This window comes from Nyctibius grandis, chromosome 6, assembly GCF_013368605.1.
Source record: "Nyctibius grandis isolate bNycGra1 chromosome 6, bNycGra1.pri, whole genome shotgun sequence".
Taxonomy (NCBI): domain Eukaryota; kingdom Metazoa; phylum Chordata; class Aves; order Nyctibiiformes; family Nyctibiidae; genus Nyctibius; species Nyctibius grandis.
This window is the reverse complement of record NC_090663.1, coordinates 71,943,484-71,968,587: the sequence shown is the minus strand read 5'-3', so window position 1 is coordinate 71,968,587 and position 25,104 is coordinate 71,943,484. Positions and strand designations below refer to the sequence as shown.

The window sequence follows — 25,104 nt, the reverse complement described above, 5'->3', positions numbered from 1 at the left end:
CAAAGAACCAATTTGAGCTGATTTGAATGTTTTTATTCTTTTTTAGTCATGGTGAATAGCCTTCTTGTACCATACTGCTCCCTAAAAATGCTCACGTTACCAGCTGATATCTGTATCTGCTATAGGGCTGTTTGGGATCTGTGGGTAGGCTTACTCTGTCTAGGTAGTAGTGATGTTTTCCTGGCATTAGGAGAGTTGAGACCTTGTTAAAACTGGTCTTTTGTTTACAACAGATTTGAGTAATTTTATGTCTTGCTAGAGTGCCTTATTTTTTCTCTGCTGCTCTATGGCTTGGTCAGGGCAAGCAGCATGCTGTATATCTGCCTGCACTTGTTTGGAGTTGACATGATGCACTGTGTGTTGTATTCAGATTTACAGCCAAGGTAAAAGGAACAGCCACTTGTTACCATCTTTTTTTTTCCTTTCTCAATATGTCAAACTGCTCTCTGTTCCTTCGGAAGCATATTGGACTACTCAGAACCAGGGAGAATGTGCTAAAGAAAATGGTGAGCAGAGTCCTAAATCAATTGCCTTGTTTTCTTCTGGGTTCTGCATTTCTGACTTGTTTTTGACCAGGGCTTTTTCGCTGCTCTGTGATGGGCAAGAACTGGTGAGGTGATAAAAGGTTTTGCAGCTGGAGGAGAGAAGATGCAGGGTTGGCAAGATCAAGACTCCCAGCTGTTGTGTAAATAACTTTAAGGGCATAAGTTTTTTCAAGCAGCCTGTTTGTGGTTGAGTAGTTCAACCTGCTTAGTCAGGAAACCTGGGTTTTGTAGCCTCAATGGATTCTGATCCTTTTAGATCCTTCCCCCCCCTCTTTTTTTTTTCCTTGGTATCTTTTGTTTACATGGTGTGGCCTTGCTAAAACTATCCATCCCTCAAGTTTTCCTTCTGCTTGTATATTCTCAAGATTCTCATGAAAGTGTATTCCTGCAATCTTTCTGGCAGTGAATTGCACTGTGTATTGTTCCCGTTTTCCTTACTTCTGTTCGTAGGTGGAAAGCTGCTAGAGCTGGTGTGAAATTCCTGCTACTTTTAATTACTAAGAGCAAAATCCTGTTTTTGCAAAGCTCCTCTCTTTCATTTCCTTCCACACGGTATCTTTGCATCACTGACTTCTGACTCGTTTGGCAAAGGCTGACAGACCTCTCTCTAGCCTGAGAGGGCAGGTTGCAATCCGGGCTGTAAGAGGCACCTGACAGATGCCACCCTCTTCACCGGTGTTAGATGTGATAAGGAAAAATGTGTTTTTCAATTGGAGTTAGAAAAGGATGTGCACTAGTCCCTCACCCCAAATCCTGACTGTTTCTCTTCAAAAGGTACTCTATCATGCATCTGAGTGGCTGGTGTCACTGCATGAAGTCTTTATTTATAGATGTATATAAATAAAAATCAATCTTCCTCTGCAAATTGTCAAATTGTATTTCCCAAAAGCTGAAGAATCTGCAGTCCATTAACTCTGGAGTTAATGAGTGAGTCTGAGTCTCTAGAAAGAGCACCTTTTGTTCAGAAAGACTTGTTTGGTTTAATTTGGCTGCTGACATGGGTTGTCTGCAGTTTCTTCCTGAAAAAAAAAAAGAAGAAAATACTGCTGTTAAAGTGTTAAAAAAAAAGTCACTGCACTGTGGTATTTAGTGTGTTTGCATTATTGCATATTTTTAGTAAAAGAAATCCTGTGTAGTTGAGGGAACATATGATATAGTGGCAGCACAGGCAAAATAAGATGTGCAATCAGGGGATGAGGATGGATATTTAGTTAAATAAGGTGTTCATCTTCTGACATTATTTGTGCAAGGAAGAGGGTAGATCGTCGGAAGCAGGTGCCCCGAGCAGCTAGCATGGCTATCTGCTGTTCACCTTTCCAGGATGTGGGTTTGAATTATGCTGTACTGTTTGATCATAAACAGGAAAAAAGAACCATATTTTGAACTGGAAGTACCTCGAGGTTGACTTCCATGCCTTATAAATTAAGAAGAACCAGTTGTTTTGCTTCAGGGCCAGCCTGCGAACCATGGTGGATGCATTCCCCATTTCCTAGTCAGGCTGCATTAATCTGTTTTCTGACACTTCTCATGTCCAAAATAACCTGCAGGCTCTGACAGGGCACAGCCTTATTGAGCGTGCTGGTGTCGGGTCCTCCTATAGCTCTTTGATTAGAGCCTCAAACTCCTGCCTCTCCATTCCTGGAGAGTTTTATTGCCGATCTCAGGTGTTACCACCTGAGTCTCAGGTCCTTCCTTTAATGACCTGAAGACTGGATGGGGTCTGGCACATCCTTGATTGTCCGTTAGTAAGAGAAACTGTGCTTATTATCAAGAATACCACGCAATATATCAGCACGGGGAAATGGATGGTGTGCAGACAGGCTGCTGTCCTCTCTTGGGCTGTCTCTGCCCCAGTGTCCCAGGTTGCCTACTGGAGTTAAAAAGGGTGAGACTTTCTTCCCTGCAGTTTCAGAGCACTTTGCAGCTGTCTCTGGCCTGTGCCCCGTGGGTGGGAGGTTTCTCTGTGTTCTCCCACCTTCCTGGGAGATCTTTCAAAGACCTTTGAATAGGCGGGAGGGGATCTTTCCTTGAAGGTAGCTTTCTTAATTGGCTGTCCTATTTATTGCCAGGAAGGAAAGAGGAAACAAGGCTACCATCAGAATTCAAGTTGAATGCTTCCTTGGGATGATGTAAGATTTCAGATTTCACTTGACTGATAATATTAATTGTATTATTGGGTGTTGCAGGTGCTTTTTCCTTTTATGTTAACAGGAAAGAAGTCTTCAGAAAGTCCCCTTGCATTACCAAGCCTGGGATGAGAAGATTTGAGGGACTTAGCAGTCTTGCTGTAGAAGCAGGATAATTGATTTGAGTTTGTTATGACACTGCAACTTGTTACAACAAGTGGGCCACCCTCTGCAAGAATCGAGCACGAGGAGACAAGGTACGTGCACTTCTGTGAGTACCGCTGGGGTGGAAGTTCTCTGGCTTTTAGCGTTTGCACAGTAAATTCAATGTCAACATACGTACAGACAGCAGATCTCGGAGGAGTTAGAGGTAACTACCCTTGCTTTTTGAGGTTTCTAGAAAGAGCTGCAGAGCTAAGGGATTTCTCTGAGTCTTTGGCCTGTCATGAATTGGCAGATGACTTGGGAGGAGGTAGTCCCTGGTCGTTTGGCAGTGCCAAGAGCGAGCTTTGAACCATGCAAGCTTTTGGCAGCTAGGGAACATTCACACTGGAGACTTCAGAGTCCTGGCCTCTCTTTGGCTGCCAGTGACAGTTTTTGGTGATCTACTTTATTTTTATTTTGTCATTAAAAGTTAGATGTCTCACTTCCTTTCCTGTTAGTCTCCCATAGGACTTTTTAGCTTCCTGGGCTAAACAATTTTTCTGAACTATACAAAAACCACCCCACCCATTTTGGTTTGGCTCCCTAAGCGTGGAGGATTCTTGAAGTCTCTACCACCAAATAAGAGCCTGGATCTTGGCAAGCTATTGATTAGGTGAGAAAAAAATAATGACAGCACTCACAGGACTTGTGCTCCCAATGGCAAATATAAAAGTTGAAGACCTGGCTATTACAGTGACAGAATCAAAAATCCTGATGCAAAATGTCCAGTTTCTAAAGAATGCTCAGGAAAACCTCTCTGTGTAAAGGATTTTGGGAACCGGATCCAAAGGCAGTCGGTCAGAACATAGCCAGTAGCGCTCATCGTCAGGAACCACAAATTCTGCTCCACAGGAAATTCCTGTGTCTTTTAAAAACTTGTCTGACAGCCTAACATTCCGCTGGAAGAAACCTCTGAGCAATCCAAATTTCTGGATTTTTTTTTTTTTTTTTAATTCTTTTTTCTTCTGAAGTGTTAGTCTGTAGCATTTACCCTGAGAGCAGGATACTGCCTGGAATTGAGGAATGAATGGGCTGATCTAGCAGGGTCAACCCTTTTACCACATATGGAAGTGAACTGTGAGCAGAATGAGCTTCTCGTGTCAGTGGAGAGGGCCAGAGGAGGGTAACAGCCATGACCACAAGTATGAAGTGGCCTCTGCTTGTGGCGAGAGCAGACAGAGTGGGACTGTCCAGCTCAAGGGCCTACAGCAGGCAGACAGAAAATAGCTTGGGGAAGGCTAATCTGGAATTATTTTTGCAGTGCGAGTAGTGAAGAACACGTCAGATGTGATTTACTATGGCAGCACCAAAGGGACCTTAGTTAATTAAATAGAGCTACGCGCTGATGGGCTCACTGTCCTAAAGCAGAGCTGCTGCAACCAAGTTAAAGGTACTTGCAAGAGGTTTAGACGGTAGGTACGCACGTGTAGATGTATGTAACCTTCCGCAGTGCACGTGGCGTTGTTTTCCTGTTAAAATTGGATAGGAATTAAATTTTATTATGCAATTATTAGCTTTAATAGACTAGCCACGGGAAAGTAACAATGTGTTTATCGCAAAATGCATTAATCCATAAAATGTGATATCCCAGTTTTGGGAAGTGATTTATATGTTCCTGGTTTGAGTAGATGGAGGACTCTTCTTCCTGGCTCTGTCTCTCTCAGATAAATCTGTCGCTTTGAAGAAGAATGAAACTTGACTGGTAAAAATGCAATCTGATCTCAGTGTCACCATATAACTGTATCTTATTTATTTTTAATTGAAATGCCAACTTAAAAGAAGCAGTGCATATTTTTAAATCACATTAACATTATATTTAGATCTTTCCCTTAAGTTCTAGTTATGCAGTCCCATTAAAAACAGGTAGCTAGGTATAAAACCATGAAGTTTTAATGCTTGCTCACTAAATAGTTGGAGTGCAGTCATCTGATAACACCTGCGAATAGAGCTATTCTGGTACATTTTTAAGTGTCACTGGCATGAGTGACAACCACCAATGTATGCATATTATTTCAGAATCACAGTGATGGAAGGACCACTGCAGCTGTTTACTTATATTCCCATGCCATTTACATTTTTTTTCTCGATTTCAGGGAAAAAAAGATACTGTGATTTTATTGCTAAAACAACTCCTGCTTCTAGCTGTAATGGAATGCAGTTGTACACTGGGTACTGGAAAGTTTAGATATCATGAAAGTGTTAATCCCTGCAATACAAGAAATACGAGACATGTATAGTTTACCATAATTTATTTTGCTGGTTCTAGCAAGAAATTCTGCATTAATCTACACACAGTTTTAGAGAAGTTGTTAGTCCTACAAGGAAGCCAAATGACTTTTTGCTTTCTCCTCAACCACCACTTGCTCTCTGGACCCAGATAAACTCTGTGTGTGACACTACACAGTGTGAGATGTGTGATGGCGTGGAGGTGCCCGAGGCTGGCCTCAGCACTGCTGGCAGGGCAGTGCTCTGCTCCAGCACTTAGGTCTGGCTTTTTGGCAAATTAGTCAGCGCTGGACATTGCACCAGTAGTGCTGCTGCTGTGGGTGTTCAGGCAGAGAGGAACAGCAAGGCTTTTCTGAGTAGGGGCTAGACCAGGCTCAGAAAACATGCTCCTATTCATTCATGCAGTTATGAATAAATAGGTTCTAAAGTCCTACCCAACTATGCATGAGCATGTTAGTTACAGTTTTCACCCTCCCAGCTGGTTTGCTGTTACATCTGTTAAAAAGCAAATTCTTCAGTCTGGTGTGTGAATGAACATTCCAGTCTTAAATAACAGGGAAAGAATTGAGAAAGTATTTGTTAGGTTTTTTTTGACCAGTCAGAAAGTGGGGCCTGTTTTTGGTCACATTAGGCTGTGCTGCCTTCATGCTGTTGGCATGAAGGTCTAGTGGCTCAGCCATAGAGAGCATTTTTCTGCTCTTTATTTAAACAGGCACCTTCCCAGAAGAGTAACAATCCAAAGATTGCAGTTCTAGTGAAATGCTGGCTGAGAAGTGCTGGGAAAAAAGGTACGTGATTGATAGAAAGTAGAGGTTTGAGACGTAAAATAGAGCAGGCCTACATGCAAACAACAGCGGATACTACAGGAACTCAAAAGTCTTTTCATTAACTATAGCCTAAATTGGAAAAACTGTTGGTTTTGTGGCTTTTTTTTTTCAGAGTTGTGTCATATGTTGCATTTTAATCATGGTTGAGGGGGAAGGAAATGGAACAATTTAAAAACAAACAAAAAAAAAAAGGAAACAAAGCAAAACCACCTCCTAGCATGGAACACCTCTTCCCCCCCCTCCCCCCTTCAGTCTTACAGTAGGGAAATAGGTCACAGAGGTTTCACAAGGCTGCAGAGAAGTGCCTGAGTATCATTTTATGCTCTTCTGCTGGACAGGTGTTGGGGCCTTTTGGGAGGGTTTGTGTGGTATTTTTTAACTTAATGAAACATTTTCAGTTGATATGTGTCCCCACCCCCACTACAGTGCAGCTCTAGCTCCAAATTATTATTTTTTTCTTTTCTTTTTCTTTTTTTTTTTTTTTTTTTTAAATGGTGAGTAAAGAGTCATACATGTAATATAGCCACTGCCGGGTTGGTCAAAGATAGCTGTTGTGCATATGTGGAAGCACAACAGCTGCATTTCTGACGATGCGCAGCATCATGTTCCCAAGCACTATGCAACAAGCCAAGTAAATTCTAGTCTTTGTTTCAGATGTAACCCATTAACTCAGCTGAGATTTGCCAAGACACGTGTGACGTCCGAGCTGTCCCGACTGGCTCGATGCCAGCAGTGCCATACTCCGGCCAGTGTGCACTCCTGGGGAAACAGGCAGCAGGCTGCTCCCTCCAACCTCTCACGATGACTTTTAGGCCAAGATTTTTAAAAGCAGCTAGTGGATTTGTTTGGTCAAGATGAGTCGCCTTGAAGATGCTCACCTTTCAGGGGACATTGACCTCAGGGCACTATCCCCCCCACCCCTTTTCCAGGGGCTCCTGCTGGGCACTCGGGCCTAGGCTGCCCCATGGCCAAGGTTAGCTGTTGCTTCTGCAATTTTTAGATGCTTCCTTGGTAGTTTCTAAAACTTTGATGCAAAAGATGATGCCTTTTCCCTTGCAGACTACTTGGGTGCCTCTGCGATAAGATGCCATACCACTTACTGCAGCTCCACAGCCACTGTAGTGGTTGGCAGCGCTCCGGGCAGGAGTGATTGCGCTAGTGTTTTATTAGCTCTCAGAAAATATATAGCAGGGAAGAAGCTGTGCAGGCTCCTGCACGGTCTGCCTGAGCTCTGACCCCTCGGGCAAGAGGCTGGATTGCTTTTACAGCCACTACTTAACCTTGCTGCAGAGACTTGTCAACAAGGAGACCAATTAGCAGCAGATATGATGGTGGGTGATATAATGCAGATGTCTGTTAGGAGCACAACTGATATATTTTAACACATGTATTTTAAAACATGCCTCTGCATAAATGATGCCAGCTCCTGCACAAGAATCTCTCTTACTGTCAAGTGTTACAGAAAATTTTACTTTTTTTTCCCAAAGTCTCTCTCTCTCTAAGCATTGTTCTGTTGGGCTCATGATGACTATGGCAGGTGTAGGATTATAAGAAATGACTCTGGTTGAAAAATTGTCCACTTTTCAGTTAAATTTTTTTTTAAACATATATGGCATATTAGAAATACATGTAGATGCAAAATGAAAACAGGGCCATTCTTGCTGTCCTGAGACGGTCAATATACAACTGGAGATCTTTTCTATCATCACACATGTATATTGGTGTATGTATCAGAAAAGGCAGATTAGCTAAAGCTGAGTTAATAGATTAAAATTGTGCAGGTCTATGAGCATGTTATAGCCACCTGCTGCAAAGAACAGTGGCTCTTTATCACCTCTCAGCTTGTGACAGTAATAGCCCTATTTATTTGGGTGCACCTAGGGTTATTCTGTCAGATGTATGGTTTTTGGTAAAGCTAGAGAGGCTGGTTGCAAGAGGATGGTTGCTGTTTTGGTTGAGATTGGGCCTGAGCTTTTACACAAAAGTTTACAGTAAGACTCAAGGGCTGGAATTACTACAAGACTTGCACTTAACTGCTGGCTGACTACTTCCGCAGGCAGGGTAGTTCAGTCCTCTGCTCAGCTCCCTCCTAGAAACACTGTCAAACAGTGCAGAGTGTACTGCTGCCAGAGACAGCTGTGTCCCCTTTCCTCTGCCAGCCAAGGTGCTCTTTGACTTACTCCCTGCACCTTCTCTGCTTGTTTTAATTGAACATTTGAACCTACATCTTAAGCCATTGTTTCAATTAAATAGTTATAATAATTTACAACAGAATTGTAACAATTTACACAAGCAAAGGTCTGTTTTAAAACCATCAAGATACAATCAGCGCTTGGCAGATCAATCTCTGAAATACCTTTCAAAATTATACAGGAGACTTTGCATGATCATCTTTTAATTGCCAGGATAACTATTTATGTCTAGCACCAAAAAAAAAAACAACCACCAAAACACATTGGAGTATTGTTTTATATTTTCTACTACAGATATAGTGCCAGAGGAGAGAAAGACCACCTCTTCTTGAACATGACTTATCACTCCAATGTCAAAGCTAGAGATGCCTTCCCTTCACCTAACCAGTCACCAGCAGAAGGAGGAGCAGTGGATTCAACACACGGGCTAACAGTGCCACGTACTCTAACAAGGTACTGATAGAGGCCCTGAAAATGAGTAGCCACAGCCCAGCAGAAATAACCGTAACAATTTTTCAGTTGATTAGACCTTAACACTGCCCTGAGGGCAAAGGGCAATCCACATGTATTTAATGTTAACATCAATTTATCGGAGGATAATTTTTATCTCATGAATACCCAGATATTTTTTTCCCTTGGTTAGTGTTTAAATACTCTAACTTCCTTTTTGGGCTGTTCAGTATCTTTTCTTGTTCAGTGGAGCCAATAAGATCTTTGCTTCTTGGAAATTTGTCTGCTCTTAGGGTTTCCTTCTTTAGCCTCCACTGTGCATTTTAATTATTTCATTAATCTTTGGTGAAAAAACAAAAGCTTTTTCTAAAATGCTGACAAAATGCACACATGATATTTTTACAATTAAAAAAAATAGATTTCCACTACAATCTTCTAATGCACTATGTTCTTTTATTCACTGCGTAGCTCCTCTTTAAGGAAAGAGTTCTCTTGATTTCATTGGGGCTACTCCCAAGCAAGGCTAGGTTCACCAAACCTGGATTGGTTAAGGATCTGATTTTTGAACTTCAGGGCTGAGGAGGGTGGGGCTGGAGAGCTCCATCATCCTCACGACTGAACAGACTCCTCAGAGGAAGCACTAACCCCTTGCAGAATTGACCTGGCAGGTTGGTACAAGTACAGCGCCCACAGAGAGAACTCCTATAGCCATCCTAGGAGTATTTGCTGTATTTCTTCATCAGTAGCAATATCCACAGCTTTCCTTTTCAGCTTCAAGCGTTGATAACATCTTACCTTTTTTCTTCATACCTTGTCTTGTAGGAGAATCCTTTCCCCTTCCCTCCAAATCAAGCCTAAATCTATTTAAGGTAAAAAAAAGAGAGGAGGGAAAAACAAAAAGAAACAAGAATATAGCCAACCTTTTTAATTAGAGTATATTGTACTTCCAAACTGGATACACTAGAAATTGGCAATGCAACATAAGATGCAAAGGAATATACCAGTTACTGTCAAAATGACCCTGTACAGCCTTATAATGCAAAAAGCTTTATACAATACAAATTTTTATTAATGTACACGAACCTTGACAGAATGATATTTGAACATAATACAACAAGTAAAAAAAAAAAAAAAAGACAGAGAAAGAAAAAAGTGCTGAGAACTTTAACTCAATTACCGAATGGAAAAACACGCTAGCTTTCGTTAAAGAATGCATAGTGAAAACCAGTATGAAATTACCTTTATGGTGGGGGGAATTTATCAGAACTGTTGGTCATTAATTGGTAGGGGAAACCTCTGGAGAACATTCCTTTCTTTAGCCTTGAACTGCAAACCAATTATTTTACTATGCATGAGCTCTGATAAATACTGTATTTTTTTTTTCTTAAAAAAATAAAAACCTCCTAACACACTTTTCCTTACAGAGAAAACTTCTATAACTTGCTAGAAAGAATTAATTTATCCTTTCCAAAGTGCTAAACAAATTTCCCAGGTACATTAAACATGACTATATCAGATACTGGTACAGTGGAACATTGTCGAACACGTGGCGTTCACATGCTGACAGCTCATTCTTGGAAGGTCCAGCCCTATTTAAACTGCTGTTTGGTTTAGATGAAGTGCCCTACTAATATTTCTACTCCTTCCTCCTAGACAGCTGTACTTTACCTGTCAGCGAGAAAAATAAGCTTTTTTGTTTTGGAGGTGTTTGCTCTTCTGTGGTGGGGTCAGAGATATATGCATTGGGTGTATTGTAAAGAACGGGTATAGTTTCTGAAAGCAGATTGCATTTCATGCTGTCAAGATACTCAATTTTTTATGCTTTGAGTATTTATTAATACAGCATTTTCTATTTTGTCTGTACTCCGGGGCAGGGAGGGGGGGGCCAGTTACGAGGAGTTGTGATGGAGTAAAGCATGGCAAACAGGGCCCTGAGTTACGTCGGTTGTTTACAAAGGTTTATACACACCTTGGAACAGATGGCTTTTCTTTACTGCGTAGACAGACAGAACTGCCACATGCTCATTAGAACCAAAAGTGTCTGCTGGAATGTAAACAAAATGGTGGGACTTCTCTGTCCTTTAATTAATAATTCCAAATGATAACCTGCTACTATTTTGTGTATTTCCCCCCTGTAAATAGCTTCCAGTATGTTAACAGGAGTGCGCAGATTAGGATGTCCTCCCTGAACAAGAAGAGTTTGGTCAGGACAGTGGAGAATGTTTGGCCATCTCAGTGCAAAACAAATGTGGGAATCTTGCAAATAGGTTAAATGATGCAAGTTTTGCATCAAAAAAGTATTTCTACGCAAGCTTCTTTTAAGAACTAATGAAGTTTGAGTTATGTTTCTAGTTGTACAGATGGCTAAGAGCCCTTGTGGACCAGAAATGCCTTCCTGAACTGGAGCATTGCTTTAGTGCTATCATGAACAAGGGGTTGGCTCCAACTGGCCTGTCGGAACACCCCCATCCTGGAACAACGTGCAGAAGAAATTCCTTCAGGAGAGCATGAAGGTGAGTGAATAGCACATTAGATGTGACTCAGGGCACCTCCTACAGTGGCTTGGCCAAGGGACAGACAGGGGACTCTGACAAAAGCTAGGTCAGATGTTTCTAATACCTGGTGAAAGACAGCGAGATCCGAATCCAAGAGACATCGTGGAAAACAATAATCCAGTAAGAAAGCATTCCCTTAAGTCACATGATAATTTTGAAATGTTTCATATTTTATACTCCCAATTTTAATGCAGAGTATTTTTAATCCTGATCTTTCTTCCTGGATATTAAGTTGTCTAAGAAATACAAATCAATTAGCAGCTGGTTAGCTTCTCTTAATTTAAGATCACTCTTGGCATTTTGAGATTAACAAAGGTTATACGACCAATCCGCATTCGCTTCTTCCTGCAATAAAGTGCTACATATAACATGTCATTTTAATGACCACAAGTAGGAGCATTAAATAAGTATAAAGTTAGCTTCCTAGCAGTGTACACTCTATCTGCCGTTAACAAAAAGGAATAAAGTACTACTAATAACACGGAGGGTGGTGACAGGACTGTAGAATTTGCAAGTACAATTGAAATACTGAGGGTATAAAAGAGAACTGTGTGGTTCAAACAGCATCTTTTTGTAGCTTTATATTTCAAAGTTGTTACTGGTACCTTTTCAAATAAACAGTCATCTTACCTTCAGCCCACAGATTTTTTCTTTTTTTTTTTTTGAAAATGAGAAACAAACTAGTGCAAGACTAAAGCACTGTGCAAAACTGCCTTTTTTTTTTAGTCTGAGTATTTATACCCAGAATGTATCCATACCCTTTTTTTTTAAATCCCCTTGTTGGATTTTTTTTCCACCATAGAATTCTAGTTATACAAGTTGTTCCTGCAAACTAAAAGGTAACCACTGCATAATACAGTATATATATATATATATATATATATATAATATTTATATGCCCTTTTAAAACAAAAGATGTATGCTATGGCCCAGGGGCAGGTGCTTGTTTGTTACACCTGTGTAACGGTTAAGAATTGGGCCTGCTGTGTGGGTGTGTAGACTACACACACTGCATATGTGTGTGTGTGTGTACATACACACGCTTTTCATTGTCATACTCTCATCCTGCAGTGCTGAAAGCAACTTTTTCCTCATCAGTTCTACCCCAAATCCTCAAACCTTGACAACTGAGTAGAAGGCATCAAACAACTAAAGGAAGCTGCAAACAGCACTGAAATAATACTCCAATCCACCCTGAACCAAGCGTTAGTCCTGCCACAACGCTACAGTTCAGGGGGAGACGGAGGGAAGGGAGGGAGCAAGTGTATGAAAAGGGGAAAAGAATAATAATTAAATAAGCCAATACAAGGGATGTGCAAAAGCAATGTCATGGCACGCTACAGGCAGACTCTCTTTCACCCACCCACACGCACACAAAGCCCAAAAATAAAATGCAGCAATATGTAATCTTACAAGTGCTGATTGCCATTAAGGACACTCTTTTTTTTTCAGCTTAACAAGACAAAATAGTTTCTTAGATAAGAGTACTGGGAACATGCCTCTGAAGGTAGAAGTATGCAGTAGGTCACCTCTTGAAGATGTAATAAAGCAGCTTTCATGTCAATGCAATAAGTATACACACAGAGCCATTTTTCTAACCCTTACTAATGATATAGTACACGTGTTCGTTACCTCTTCGGTCTACGTTTTGCAGCAATGTATACCTGCTGGGTTTGTTGGGGTATTTTTGGTACAGAATGTAACTGCCCTCAGACAGTTTCTGCCCTTTCTGTTAGTCCAAGGTAGGCAAGGAAGGAGTGTTTAGGTGAAGAGGCACCTCCTGGTGCAGTCTGAGGTCTGGGTGGATGGAATGTGAGATCGTAGTGGTTTTTGGGGAAAAACATTGTTAAAGGAATAAGGTGGGCAAACTCTGAGTTCCAGTATTTATCAAAGCACAGGGAAGTGCCATTGATGGCCAAGGCTTTCACTGCCAAGTTTGGCTCTGCCCCGCTCCCGTGTGCAGCTGACATAGCCACTGTTTGCAGAGCCTGGGAGGCAGACATGACTGAGAGGGGTGAGAGGAGGTTTCTGGAGCTGTTCACTGGTAGGAGTGGACTGGTTTCCTTGGAGGTTGAATACTGGCCCTTCTTCTCCTCTTCGGAGCAGTCCCCGTTCTGGTGCTTCTTCACGTGGCGGCTGAAGACAAAAGGGTGGGTAGTCTTGAACAGGCACTCGTCGCAGCTGAATGTCTGGCGTGGAGCGTGCTTCAGTTTCTTGTGCAAGTTGAGATTGTCTTTGCGTTTGCAGCTGTAGCTGCACTGGTCACAGTGAAAAGGGCGCTCACCGGTGTGGACACGCACGTGTTCAATCAGCTTGTTGGCGGTCTTGGACAGGTAGCCACACTGGTCGCACTTATAATGGTTGCCAAGGCGGTGTTCTCTGATGTGCATCTCCAGCTCCAGCTGATTCGCTTTCACTGTCTGGCAGATCCGACACTTGTACTCCATCTTGTAGTGAGTCTTCAGGTGGCACTCCATCGCTGCGGGGCGGTTAGTGGAGTAGATGCAGAATGGGCACCTGGCGACACAGCAGGGAAAGGCAGGGACAGAGGAAAGAGAAGTCACTCAGCTTGAAGACCTGCATTCCTGGTTTAACCCTGTCACTCAACCCCTCTCTGACCTACTAAAGAGCAGAAAAAGGCACTTAGTTCTGCCTGTAAAGCCTCTTTGGAATACTTGGTTCATCTTGACATGTCTCTACTTAGAGGAGGTTTGCCCAGTTAATGGCAATAGAGCTCACGCGTTCCTAGGAAAACACTGATTCACTCTGAAGGAGCATCCCTTTAATCCTCGGGCTTACCTTGATGGGGAAGATTCTGCAAAGCAGGCCGGGTAGTGCAGAGTGGGTGACTGATTCACAGGTACTTTGTGTAACGACATTCCTAGTGTTTGCACGAAGTCGCTTTGGCCATTTTTTCCATTAAGAAGTGGTTTAAAGTGAGTGTTTACAGATGAGTATGAAAGCAGCTGTTTAAGTAAAGATGGAATAAACTTGTAATACCACACGTACAGCAAAAGCTTAGGAAATTCCTTCTATGTGACCTTGAACAATAAGCTTCCTGGGTATCCTGCTAGCAGCAGCTGAAGGGCAGTCTGTTAGGATGATTTGTAGGGATGCCTGTTTCTGGGAGCTGAGCTAGCCATGCTCAAAGGGGGCGTGTGTTTGGCAGTGTTTGTTCCTGGGTGGGAACAGGATGTGGGCTCCACTTACAGCAGCAAGCGTCCAGACTGGGGTGGATGTGGCAAAGGGCCTCACCACTGGTTCCTGGACCAGGAAGGGCCAAGAAGGCTGGAGGAGGGAATCTTGAAAGCTTGGAAGGTGGCCTGAGCTGAACAAACCCAAAACACACCCGCTTGTGCTTTATGTAGCTGAGAGGAAGCTGGTGAGGACAGCTACCTGCCAGGGATCTCTGCTGTATTAAACTAAGCATGCTCCCTTCCAGAGCTAAGAGGTGAGCTAAAAGAGCAGGTCTAGATAAAAAAGATACAACTAAGGCACCTGGATACTGTCTTACAGATGTCTTCACCTGCCACTGATCTGCATCCACCATTTAGCAGGTCTGCCAGTTGTGTTCTAGCATTTCAGATCATTTCTAAGCAGAGATCCTCCCTCTCCATGTGTGTTTTCCCTTGCTACAGCTGGTTGCACATACAGGTTTAATACTTATCTACCTGCTAAGCGAGAGAGACTTTTGAGCACAGTGAGTAATACAGGAGGACAAACAGATATTAAAACATCCAGACACTTTTCCAGATGCACATCAAGTACTCTGATCCAGAGAGGGAGCCTGGTGTTGAGGCTGCTAACGTGATTAGCTCTATTGCAACAGAGGACTAGGCTGTCTATGCACACATACCTCTCCTGGGCTGGGTGCTCTCTGGATCAGAATCTCAGATTTTGACCTGGAGCTGGAGGAATCATGTTTTTTTCTCTTCCCCCACAGCAAACAGGAGACAGAAAAATACAATTTACTTAGATCTCTTCAGGCTCTTCTGGATGCCTTAAAAAAAAAATAAATCAGAGCTTTTTCTTAGGTGCAGCTTTCAAGGTACCTAATTGTTACTTGAGTTGGGCAGGAATAACTTATGTAGACTGAGAAGCCCATTCTGTCAGGAAGGTCTGAGTCATAGGTCATGGTTTTCCCTTGGTAAATAGACCAGATTCTGTGCAGCTTAAACCCAAAGTGCATTAGACAACTGGTCTGTGCGTCCAAGACAGACATCCTGTCGTCCTGGCACACTATTTGTTTCTCAGTCTGGTCTTCTTCCCAGATTCAGTCATCACATCTCAAGTGACCACAGATCCCAGTTCATGGAACTACTGAGCTGGAGACCAGACGCTGCCTGGCAAACAGAACCAGTTTTCAAAACCTGCAGTGCAAACTGATAGAGCTACTCGTGGTAATGTTAAACGTGGTGTGCTCATCACATGGCAGTTACAGCACACTGAAAACATTAGTTTGCTTAGCAAGAGCAACAGAAGCAGGGAGACCAGTGCTGAACCCTAGCTGGGCTCAAAGGGGTTCCAGCTTCTTTTCCTGCAGCAGCTGGAACAGAGACCAGGGACGTGCATCTTGCGTAATGTCATATTGCCCACCCACAGGGAGCAAGCATATGGCCGCAGCAGTCACTCCTTCCCTCAGGGGTCCAACTCTGACATAAGGGCACGCTCATTCTCTAGAAACACTGCTCTGCACCAACAGACCTTCAAGGACACCACCTTAGCCAAAGCCAAAGCGCTGTTTTTCTTAAAGGAGTGTATTACTCATTACATGTTAATTTATACAGTAGTGATCATTCTGGGGCATGCAAAGCAAGCAGAAAGCATCGGTGTTATTAGTTCTTGGAGAGGACTGACTTTGCATTAGAGTCTACAAAGGTTATAACCTTTAAGGTTATAACTTCATACCTAGTTGCAGAGACTGTACAGCGTTTAGTTTCTTTGAGCCAGGTGCAGAATAGAGCCTGTGCTGTGCTCTCCTTTGCTCTGATGCCTTGAAAAAAAAAAACCCTCTTAGTTTGCCAACAGCTCTGTGTAGTGCTGCCTCATTCTCTGTAGGACCCATCGCATGCTGTCTCCTATTTGACTTGAAAAGGGAAAGGACCGTAGTTTGTTAAGACCAGTGGATACTACAGCTGCTGCTAGGGTACCAATCTGCTGTAATGGTGCAAGCCTGTACACTACAGGCCTGGGCTTGGGTCATCTAAATAAAAGGAAACCCCAAATCTGGATTATCAGACATTTAACTAACCCTTTCTAATTGACTTCCTTTTGTCCTTTCCCCACAGGATTAGAGGTGCTTAACACAGTAAAAGTTTGTGTACTTGCTTTCCTTACTTGAGCCCACCGGTGGGGACAGTGTGGCATTTCTTGTGCTCCAGTAATTGTTCGGGTGTCTTCATGAACTTGTGGCACACATCGCACTCGAACATCCGTGTGATCAGGTGGATTTGCAGGTGGCGCTCAAACATATTTTTTGTTTTGCAGACGAAGTTACAGAAAACACATTCAAAGCCTGAAAAATAAAACAGGAAAATGTATTCCTTACCTTGTGGGCAGACTGACTGCGTAGAAGGTGACAGTTTGTATTTGTTTAACGGTGTTTTACCTTTCTCTGACTTCTCTTCAGTGTTCACTGAGGTCTGACTACCAGGCACTACAGAAATGACTAGCAGGTTGTTTGAACCCTTGCTTTTTGGGGTTATATCTGCATCTTCTTTGCTGTTGGCAGAGTCACTCAGTGCTGACAGCGAAGATGAAGATGGACTGTTGGATTCACTGGGTGTCTTCCTCTCTTCCGCTGAAAAACAGGAATAGAGAGCACTAACTAGTACAGCAGATTGGATGGAATCTCAGTGATCCTGTTTTAAATGGCAGGAAAAATATTTATATTTAAATTTAATTCAAACATGCTTATAAACAAGTCTGAAATAGATTGATCTGTTAATAAATCATAGTTGCACCTCCTTCCTTTTTATTAGCATTTACTACAGTAAATCTCTCAGCTTATCCTAGAATTGACTCTCTCTGTAGTGGTAGTGGGATGGAAGCATGCAACTCTACCTCATTACCAGGCTGAAAAAAAATCCCCAAAACCACTTTTCAGCGTTCAAAAACAATGAAGAACTTGTCACTTAGAAAGGAAACAGAGCTTCTGTAGGTTTGGGGCGTGGAAACCAAAACTTCCCCCACCTTTCCGTTTATGTGGATCTAATGGGTAAATTTGGGATGAAGGGCAAAGGAGAATAATCTCACTCATTGTACTGAGGAGCATCCTCAGTAACGACTGTAAGAGATAACAGCGTGGTCTCAAGATTTATCTGCTTTTATTAGGACCTCTTATTGATGATAATTAATTTAAAAAAATGTTATTTAACTGGATCTGAAGCCCATCAGACTTTCCCTACGTATGCAGTAAAAGTCTGAAGTCCAACTCTCAAACCTTATCACACACTAGAAATGAACCAGAGTGAGAGTTCTCATATGAGAACTGCCACGAGCTAACGAGGCAAGGATGGGCAAATTATTACCTCCCACCTATGTCTCGGTTTAATCAGAGCTGTGTTAAAAAGAGACTTTACTAAAACTTCATATTCTCTATGTGATAAGGTCCCCTGATCAAGGCCTCTGCAAACACCAGTACCTATGTGCCTTGCTTTAAACTGCTGAACGGCACCTTGAAGTCTAAGATAAAAATGTAGGAATGCACTAATGAAATCTGATGACCCGAGCTGTCAATAGGGAGGATGACTGGGATATCATATAGAAAGATTCACTGACCTTGGGGACCAAAGTAATAGAAATGGAATGAAATTTAATAGTACAGAGTACAAGGTTATGACCTGAAGGGTCAGTAACAAGAATTTTTGCTACAAATGAGGAGTGCTTAAGTTGGAAACAGTCAAGGAAAACAAAAGAAGAATTTGAGCAGAACATGGGATAAATATGAGCAATCAGTGTGGGGGAGCCTTCAAGGAAGGTAAATGTGATCACAGAATGTTATTGTGTGAGCTATTCCCAGTAGCTGCTGCTGTTTTACACTGCCACCACCGCTACTTTTTTCATTTCATCATGTACAGCTGTGATTGCATATGTTGAGAGCAGGGGTTCTAACAAGAACATATGCAGTGAGGGATTGGTACAGTGAGAAAACTGTGTTTCATATAAGAAAAGGCACAATGTACATTTAAGAGGGGAGACGGATGTTCTCCGTAAATATACTAAGGAAATAAATACTGTGGAAGGAGAGAAGAAAGGTGGAGGGAGCAAGAGGTGGACCGCTGTTTCAGATGAAGGACAGTTCTGGCACAAGAACAACGTACGTGTGTTCTGATTATCAGTAAGACACACACTGGAAATTTTAAAAAGGTCCCTGATCTTTAACGCAGGAAAATCTGCAGCTGCCTGTCTGTAGAAGTAGTTGGTTTAAAACAGTTATACTTGTTTGAAGACATATGCCAACATCCTTACAAACAGGCCTTGTATGACATGGTAACATCACAGGGTAAGGGACTGGAGTCAAGTGACCCAGAAAATCCATTCTACTTGTTACTCTCTGTATTTGCCACATGTGTAAGCATTTGGCTGCATCACCAGCTGAACAGCTCAGTTTGACAGGGTGAAGGAGGAACAGGGGCTTTTTTGTCTGTCTTTAAAATTCAAGCAGCAGCTCCAATCTTTTAGCCATGACAGGAAGATACAGTAGAGTACAGCTCATTTTTGAGCTCTGATGCAAGCTTTTCACGTGGCTATGGGGGTGTGTTTCTCATTTGCCTTGACTTCCTGTATATGAAGTGGAGTTAGATGGAAACACCTCAGAGAGCACGGAGTAGTGCTGAGAGCTATGCTGGCATAAAATCCCTTGAGAGCTTTCCAGTAGTTTGTATTTCTGTAGTTACGTTTAACTTGTGTATCTGTGAGCACAACCAACTGCATTCTCCTCTCCCTTCTTCTCTACCCCTCCCTGTTTTCCCAATTTCATTCCTGGTAGGACAGGAAAAGCAATTTAGCAATGGAAAAATTGTGCTGGATGCAATTCAGGTTCAGTATTGTCACCACAATTGTTAGTAGTTTGTGGCAGCAAAATGCTTCTGCCTGGTGTTATAAGAGAAATTAATTAAAAGGATTCTAATTTGCTTCTCCTTAAATTATGCCAGACTTCATTAGTTGGACTAAGCATATGGAGCTTGTTTGAAAACTGCTATTGCTCTTATCTTTGGCTCTTAAGTGAACAGGACCAGGGAGAGAACACATGACTTGTTCTGTTATTTAATATAAAGTTACATTTACAGTATTGCTGAATCACAGTGTCAACTAAACATCGGCGTGAAATTCCAAACTGATAGACTGTGGAGGCAACTACACTGAAGAGCGAAGCTCAACGTATTGTGTATTTCAAACTGAGAGCCAGGTACGCACAATCAGCGCTCAAAGTCACCTTATCATCGCTGAAGTCAAAGTGGGATTTTTGATGGAATAGTAAACCAGTCAGAAAAACAAACGAATTGTGCTGACTTCAACAGGGGAGGGGATCTGGGGGATAAAGGGAATAGGAAGAAGGAGGGCTAAGTAGTCCTTCATTTATTTCGCTAAGCTTGAAAATTGATCTGCACTACCAGATTGTTTGCCTGGCTGGAGTCCAATTCACTTCAGCTTTGAGAGATCAAGCCTTAATTAGCAAGCGTTTCAGTGAAAGTGGAGTGCTAATGGGAAGTGTGAAGGTTGCACCTAAAAAGCAAGGAAGAGAGAGATCACTGCAGCCGGGTGAGAGGGATCATCACCTGTGTGCTTGCTGTTGACATGAGCCTTCATATCTGCCTCTTCCATAGTGACAAAATGGCATGCTGTGCAGCAAATGGAGAACATCCACTGCTCTTTATCCACGTGGAGGGACATATGACTGACAAACTGGACGTTCATCTCCGTCTCAAACCCACACACGTGACAGCTGCAGGCAGAAGGGAATTCAAGAGTAAGAAACATTAAAAACCAAACCACAAACAGAAGCGTACTGCCTTTCCCTGAATTTGCAAGAAAAAATTCACTGCACAGACAACTTCTCTTCCTCACTGTTGAGTGTTCACTGCAAAATTCTTTTGTCTGCTGAACTGCCTCTGAACTGATGGCCGTGCCAACGTGATTAAGGGCAGGCACAATGCAACCATCCTCTACATGCTATAATGACGCTAAATAATCATAAAGTTAATTAAAAACTACAGGTTCCAGATGCTGTGCATCACCTAGCTGATTCCTTTGGGCAATAAGAGGCACTGCAGCTTTGCCAAGATGTTTAGTACGGCTGATACACTGACAAACGGAGAGCTTGCTGCACACTCCAGGAGTTATTTTCAAGCCCTGGAATGGTTCCCGTGCCAAACTGGGATCTCGTGCAAAACTGCCTGGCAGTTTCAGTGTAAGCAAGTAAAAATGGGTTCAAACATTTCTTATGCTCGACTGGAAAACAGCATTCATCAGCTATGCAAATCATTAGCAGGAATACCGATTTCACAGCCAGTGCATAAACAGAGTGATATGGAGAGGCAATGGAAAGAATCCTTTAATTTAACTTTCTTTGCAGAGTCCTCCTCTTGCTTTGATTAGGCCATTAACATTTAAAACAAGCCCAAAACATTTTAAAAAGTATATACTCTAGGGCACTATTTTGCTTTCCCAGGGGGGATGGACCAGATAATCTAATCCAGCAGGTCTCATTTATTTCTTACTTCTATGATTCTGTAATTAAATCTGCTCTTGGCACTTTGACTAAAAGTAAGAGTGATTTGGTAATCTGCTTGGCCGCTGGAGTGCATATCACAGTGTGCAGAGCACACAGCAGTGCATACAACAAGGAGTATACCCAAATATCCATTTAATCTGGGCAAGCTGTTTTAATTTTTCAGGCAAATTCTCCTAAAGGTTTCCTTTCTTTCCTCATGTTGGTCACTGAAGGTATATACCTCTAGCAAATGGAGGAAACGTGTGTATCGCTACAACAATCCTTACTACGCTTTACTATTTGACTTCATAGATTTGGCTGAAAACAACGGAGCTGTCGGAGACAACTGGAAGCGCTGTGCTTTAGATTTGCCATGAATCTGTGTACACGATGGGATGTTTCCAAACACAAAACTTAAACGAACGCTGCCCAAAAAGTTAAAGAGGCTTCTAAGAGCCCATCTGCGTCACAAAGCTGTTTCAAAAAACCAATCCCACACCAAACCCCAGAGTCTTTCCCAATGGCCAGCCAAGTCACAGAGCATGAGGCAAGCCAGCTGGGTTTTGCTGCTTAGCCTAAGTCAGATACAGGCCAGACTAATACTTTCATCGCAGTTCCACCCTGCTACACCAGAAGGGTGGCCCTCTAGCACGTCCTTAGCAGGCAGATAAGACATTCAGACTCCAGTGTCTGGTGCACAGCCCTCGTCTAGGTCCTCACCTGTAGTAATAAGGGTGCTTCTTTCCATCGCTGCCTTCAGAAGTGACAGCGCTGACAATGTCCTCAGTGTCTGTACTCACCAGCTTCACAGAATGGACGGTCAGGTGCTGGTTCAGATTAGCACGGCACTTAGCAGCGTAGGGGCACAAGTGGCATTTGTATTTTCTCTCTTCTGAAAAAGAAACAGAAAAACCTTAAATGTGTAGTGCATTTTGAAGGAAGCTATTTTTAAAGCTGCCAGCAACCCAGATGCATTCCTTTGGGTGTCTCCAAGCAGCTTTCAAAATGAAGTACTTTGGAAGCTCGACGTTTTGGAAAACTTACAGGAATTCACAGCAATTACTCAGAAAAAAAACTAATCTGGAGGTAGTTTAGGGCTACTATTTTTTAACTTGCTCTACCATTTGTAGTCAGATAATATAAAACTTTATAAACTGGAAAACTGAGGCAACTGCTGCTCTGAGAGCTACAGCAGAGTCAGTAGAGAAACACATCAATAATCTACAACTACTTCCTTTACCTAGCATCTTTTATTTGATTTTTGGGTCCAGTTATTCTTGAGGTTGCCCATGTGATCCCTTGCAGAGAGCTGATGGTTGATGATTTTGTATTAAAATCTGAGGGTGGGGAGGAAAAGGAATGCTGTATCATTAGGCCAGTTCCGAACACAAAGTAACGAAAAAACCTCACTCAAAGAACAGTTGAAGAAATTGAACAAATTCATCATGAGTTTCTGATGCTTCACAACTTAAACAATCTAAAATAAAAAATTATTTTATTTTAAATTAAACATTTCTAAATCCTGGCAGCACATTTTTTGTACATGCCAGGCTTTATTTTGCAAAGAGTTGATTAAAATAACCAAACATTACATCAGCTTTTACAACCTTTCCCTTTGAGGAGCTGCTGCTCTAAATTTGAAATATAATGCTACAAGTGTTAGAGGAAAGGCATTCAATAGAGCAGTTTAGGACTAAGAAAACCTCACGATGCCACAGAACAGAGCGTTTGAACCTTTTCAGTACGGCTTTACTAGACAGTACAGCATATACTGGCATTATACCAATACTATTTTTCAGCACTGCATCAGAAATTCTTGCTTTCAAGTCTTATTTTGTGCAGTGCACCTCGGCAGGCTGACCAGGTGAGTTCTTACTCTGTTAGTCTCAGTTGATTTGAAGCTGATTCACTTTAAGAAAGTTGGTATGGGGTAGAACAGCCCCTGTTCCTCTCAGAAGAACTGGATGATGAGAGCAAAGAGGAATGACAGATATTAAATCCTTTCAGTTTTACCAGATCTGAAACACCAAGGCCAAATCTTTTGTTGTTCAGTGACATTTAAAAAGCTCATCAGGTGAATGTAAGAAAGGCTGTGCCTTTGCTTCAGAACTCCATTCACAGGCTTGGTTAACCAGTTGGTATCTACAGGCTGGTCTACTGGCACCCGGACAAACTTGAATTTAGGTATTTTGTTAAGATAGATTACAAGTAGGTTGTAAAAATACAATGTTAGTTAACTCCCTGAACACCACTCTGACATTCTGTCCTGTTTCTGCGCTCGGCTCTGCTCTAAGTGCAAGGAGCCGAGGATGGCTCACACACTCTCCTGCTTACCTTCTTCCCCCTCCACTTAAACAAACCATCACAAACACACAGATTTCCTCAGTGTTGTAACAACCAACCACAGAGCATCGGCTTACCTGTGTGCAGCGAGAGATGCCGGGACAGAGTCTGCTGTCGACCAAACACTTTTCCACACACATCACAGGGAAAGAGCTGGTCGTTAAATTTCCAAGATGGCAATCCATTTCCCACTTCCAGCCCCAGCTTTTCTGTTTCTATGCCAAAAAAACACATAAACGGAATTTAAGAACTCTGGAGACTTGCAGATTTCATTCAGTAGAGTCCTGTAGGCACCATATAAAATGCAACACCTCGGCTACGTGCTGTGTGATCTGCCACATGAGTTCATGTAAAAAGGAAACTCCCAGTGATGGAAAGGAAATCAATCTTTCATACAGCGTCTTTCATAGGTACTGTAAAGCAGAACACTTAGTCAAAGTGTTCTAGACATAGTCAAAGAGTTAAACCAGATTATATAAAGAGAGAAAGTCAATAGTGAGCAGGGCAAAGCATTAACCTCTAATTCTGTTTTTGCAGAGACCACTCCTTTGGCTTTGTCAGTCACCCACCTTGGCCTGGTGCATGAAGAATGTCTGGTCTGAGACAGTGGTCTGGTTTACATTATTATTCATGGCAGAAGAAAGATTTCCAAACCTTTGCTTTTCACTGACACGGGAATTTTTGCTACGTGAGCAGTCTTACATCGAAGGAGAACAGAAGATTGCTCAGGCAAACGTTAAACCAAGAGGACACAGCACGCCAGTGAGGGGCAGCATCTGAGGTAAACTCCACCCAGCACCTGCTGTCCTCAGGCATCAAAATCCCCGGCAGCTTAGAGGGCCATCCATTGAAAACCTGAGACCCAGAGCAAGCCATTATTTAAAGAAGGGGTTTTAATTGTTTCAGGAACAGAGAGAGTCTGCTGTACAAAAAAGAAACTCCCCACAGCATAAAGCACAGACATGAAGGCACTCTGTAAGGAGGGTGAGAGAAAAGGACTGGGAATGAGGAAGAGAAAAGGAGTACACAGTACTTCAAGAGTTAAAAACATGGCCAGTTTTGATCTGGACAGAAGGGCGCAGAGAGCCGATGGAGACTGGGGATAGCAGTGATACTACTTAGCTCAATAAGAGAATCAGTATCAGCAAGCCTTGCGTAAAGAAATATTCTCTCTGCAAGGGTCCTGTTGCCTGAGGAGAAGGGACCGCTGTTGTTAAGAAGTGCACAAAACTGCACGGGTACTCAGCAGCTTTCCAAATACAACAGCCAGTGTCGAGGGGGCTTGGTTTAAGAGTTACTTGTGTGAAAGACCTTGTTTCCACTGGAATGAAAGATGCAACATGCAGAGCACCTTTCTCCAAACCGATACCTCCTGTGGGATTGCTGCCCAGAACTAGCTCCACTAGTGCATGTGTGCACGCCGTGACGGAGGAAAACCACTTGGCTGGGATTTTCAGGTAAACAGGAGAAGAGAAGCTGAGGACAGGAGTACAAACACATCTTATTGAGTGTAAGTTACTATCGTGGAGGTTGGCACAAACCAGCAAAATCTTCATCCGATGAAGCACTGAGAAATAAACGCTCCTCTTGTAGAGGCAACCTCTCACTGACAAGAGTCAACTGCCACTGCAAATTTGACTGCCATGTCTGAAAGAGTCTCTCCTTCACAGGTAGGTGTCCAGAGGGCTCCACTGTGGTTTAGGCAAAGAACTGTCAAATATTGGAGTTAATTTAAGCAATAATAAAAACAATGCCTCAATTTGGGGCAGATTCCACACAGCAATCTCAGCAAGTTTAGGGATGGACATACTTGCCAGCCCCTTTTCAGCTGCTGTGACTGTTTCCTGTAACCCTGCAATATGTCCAATATTCAGCACACCAGAGGAATTATGAGGCACCTCTGAGTGCTACCACCCAACAC

The 25,104-nt window shown here is 42.5% G+C and overlaps 1 protein-coding gene and 1 long non-coding RNA gene across 5 annotated transcripts in view; one reads left to right on the top strand and one right to left on the bottom strand.

Annotated features, from left to right (window-relative positions):
• Positions 1-23,848, top strand: LOC137664841 (uncharacterized). Of its 2 annotated transcripts, none has more exons than XR_011048394.1 (6): positions 1-506; positions 2,615-2,674; positions 2,757-2,928; positions 8,415-8,573; positions 10,923-11,083; positions 23,721-23,848. It is a non-coding gene; the product is annotated as an uncharacterized lncRNA (long non-coding RNA). The 2 variants fall into 2 exon arrangements; XR_011048393.1 differs by lacking the exon at positions 23,721-23,848 and adding an exon at positions 19,417-19,450.
• The window catches only part of ZNF827 (zinc finger protein 827), a 111,120-nt gene continuing 95,524 nt past the window's right edge, over positions 9,509-25,104 (bottom strand). The window contains exons 9-15 of one of the 3 annotated variants that reach the window (XR_011048392.1): positions 23,261-23,398; positions 21,561-21,732; positions 19,906-20,072; positions 16,734-16,925; positions 16,463-16,640; positions 13,925-14,091; positions 13,563-13,642 (exon numbers count right to left, since the gene is read on the bottom strand). Coding sequence is in view for 2 of the 3 variants with exons in the window: in XM_068403386.1 (XP_068259487.1) it covers positions 12,835-13,642; positions 16,463-16,640; positions 16,734-16,925; positions 19,906-20,072; positions 21,561-21,732; positions 23,261-23,398 (1,655 nt within the window). In the remaining variant the exon portion in view is untranslated. Of the gene's footprint in view, positions 13,643-13,924; positions 14,092-16,046; positions 16,119-16,462; positions 16,641-16,733; positions 16,926-19,905; positions 20,073-21,560; positions 21,733-23,260; positions 23,399-25,104 lie in introns of those variants that run through there. The other 2 variants (XM_068403386.1, XM_068403388.1) reach the window with 2 other exon arrangements.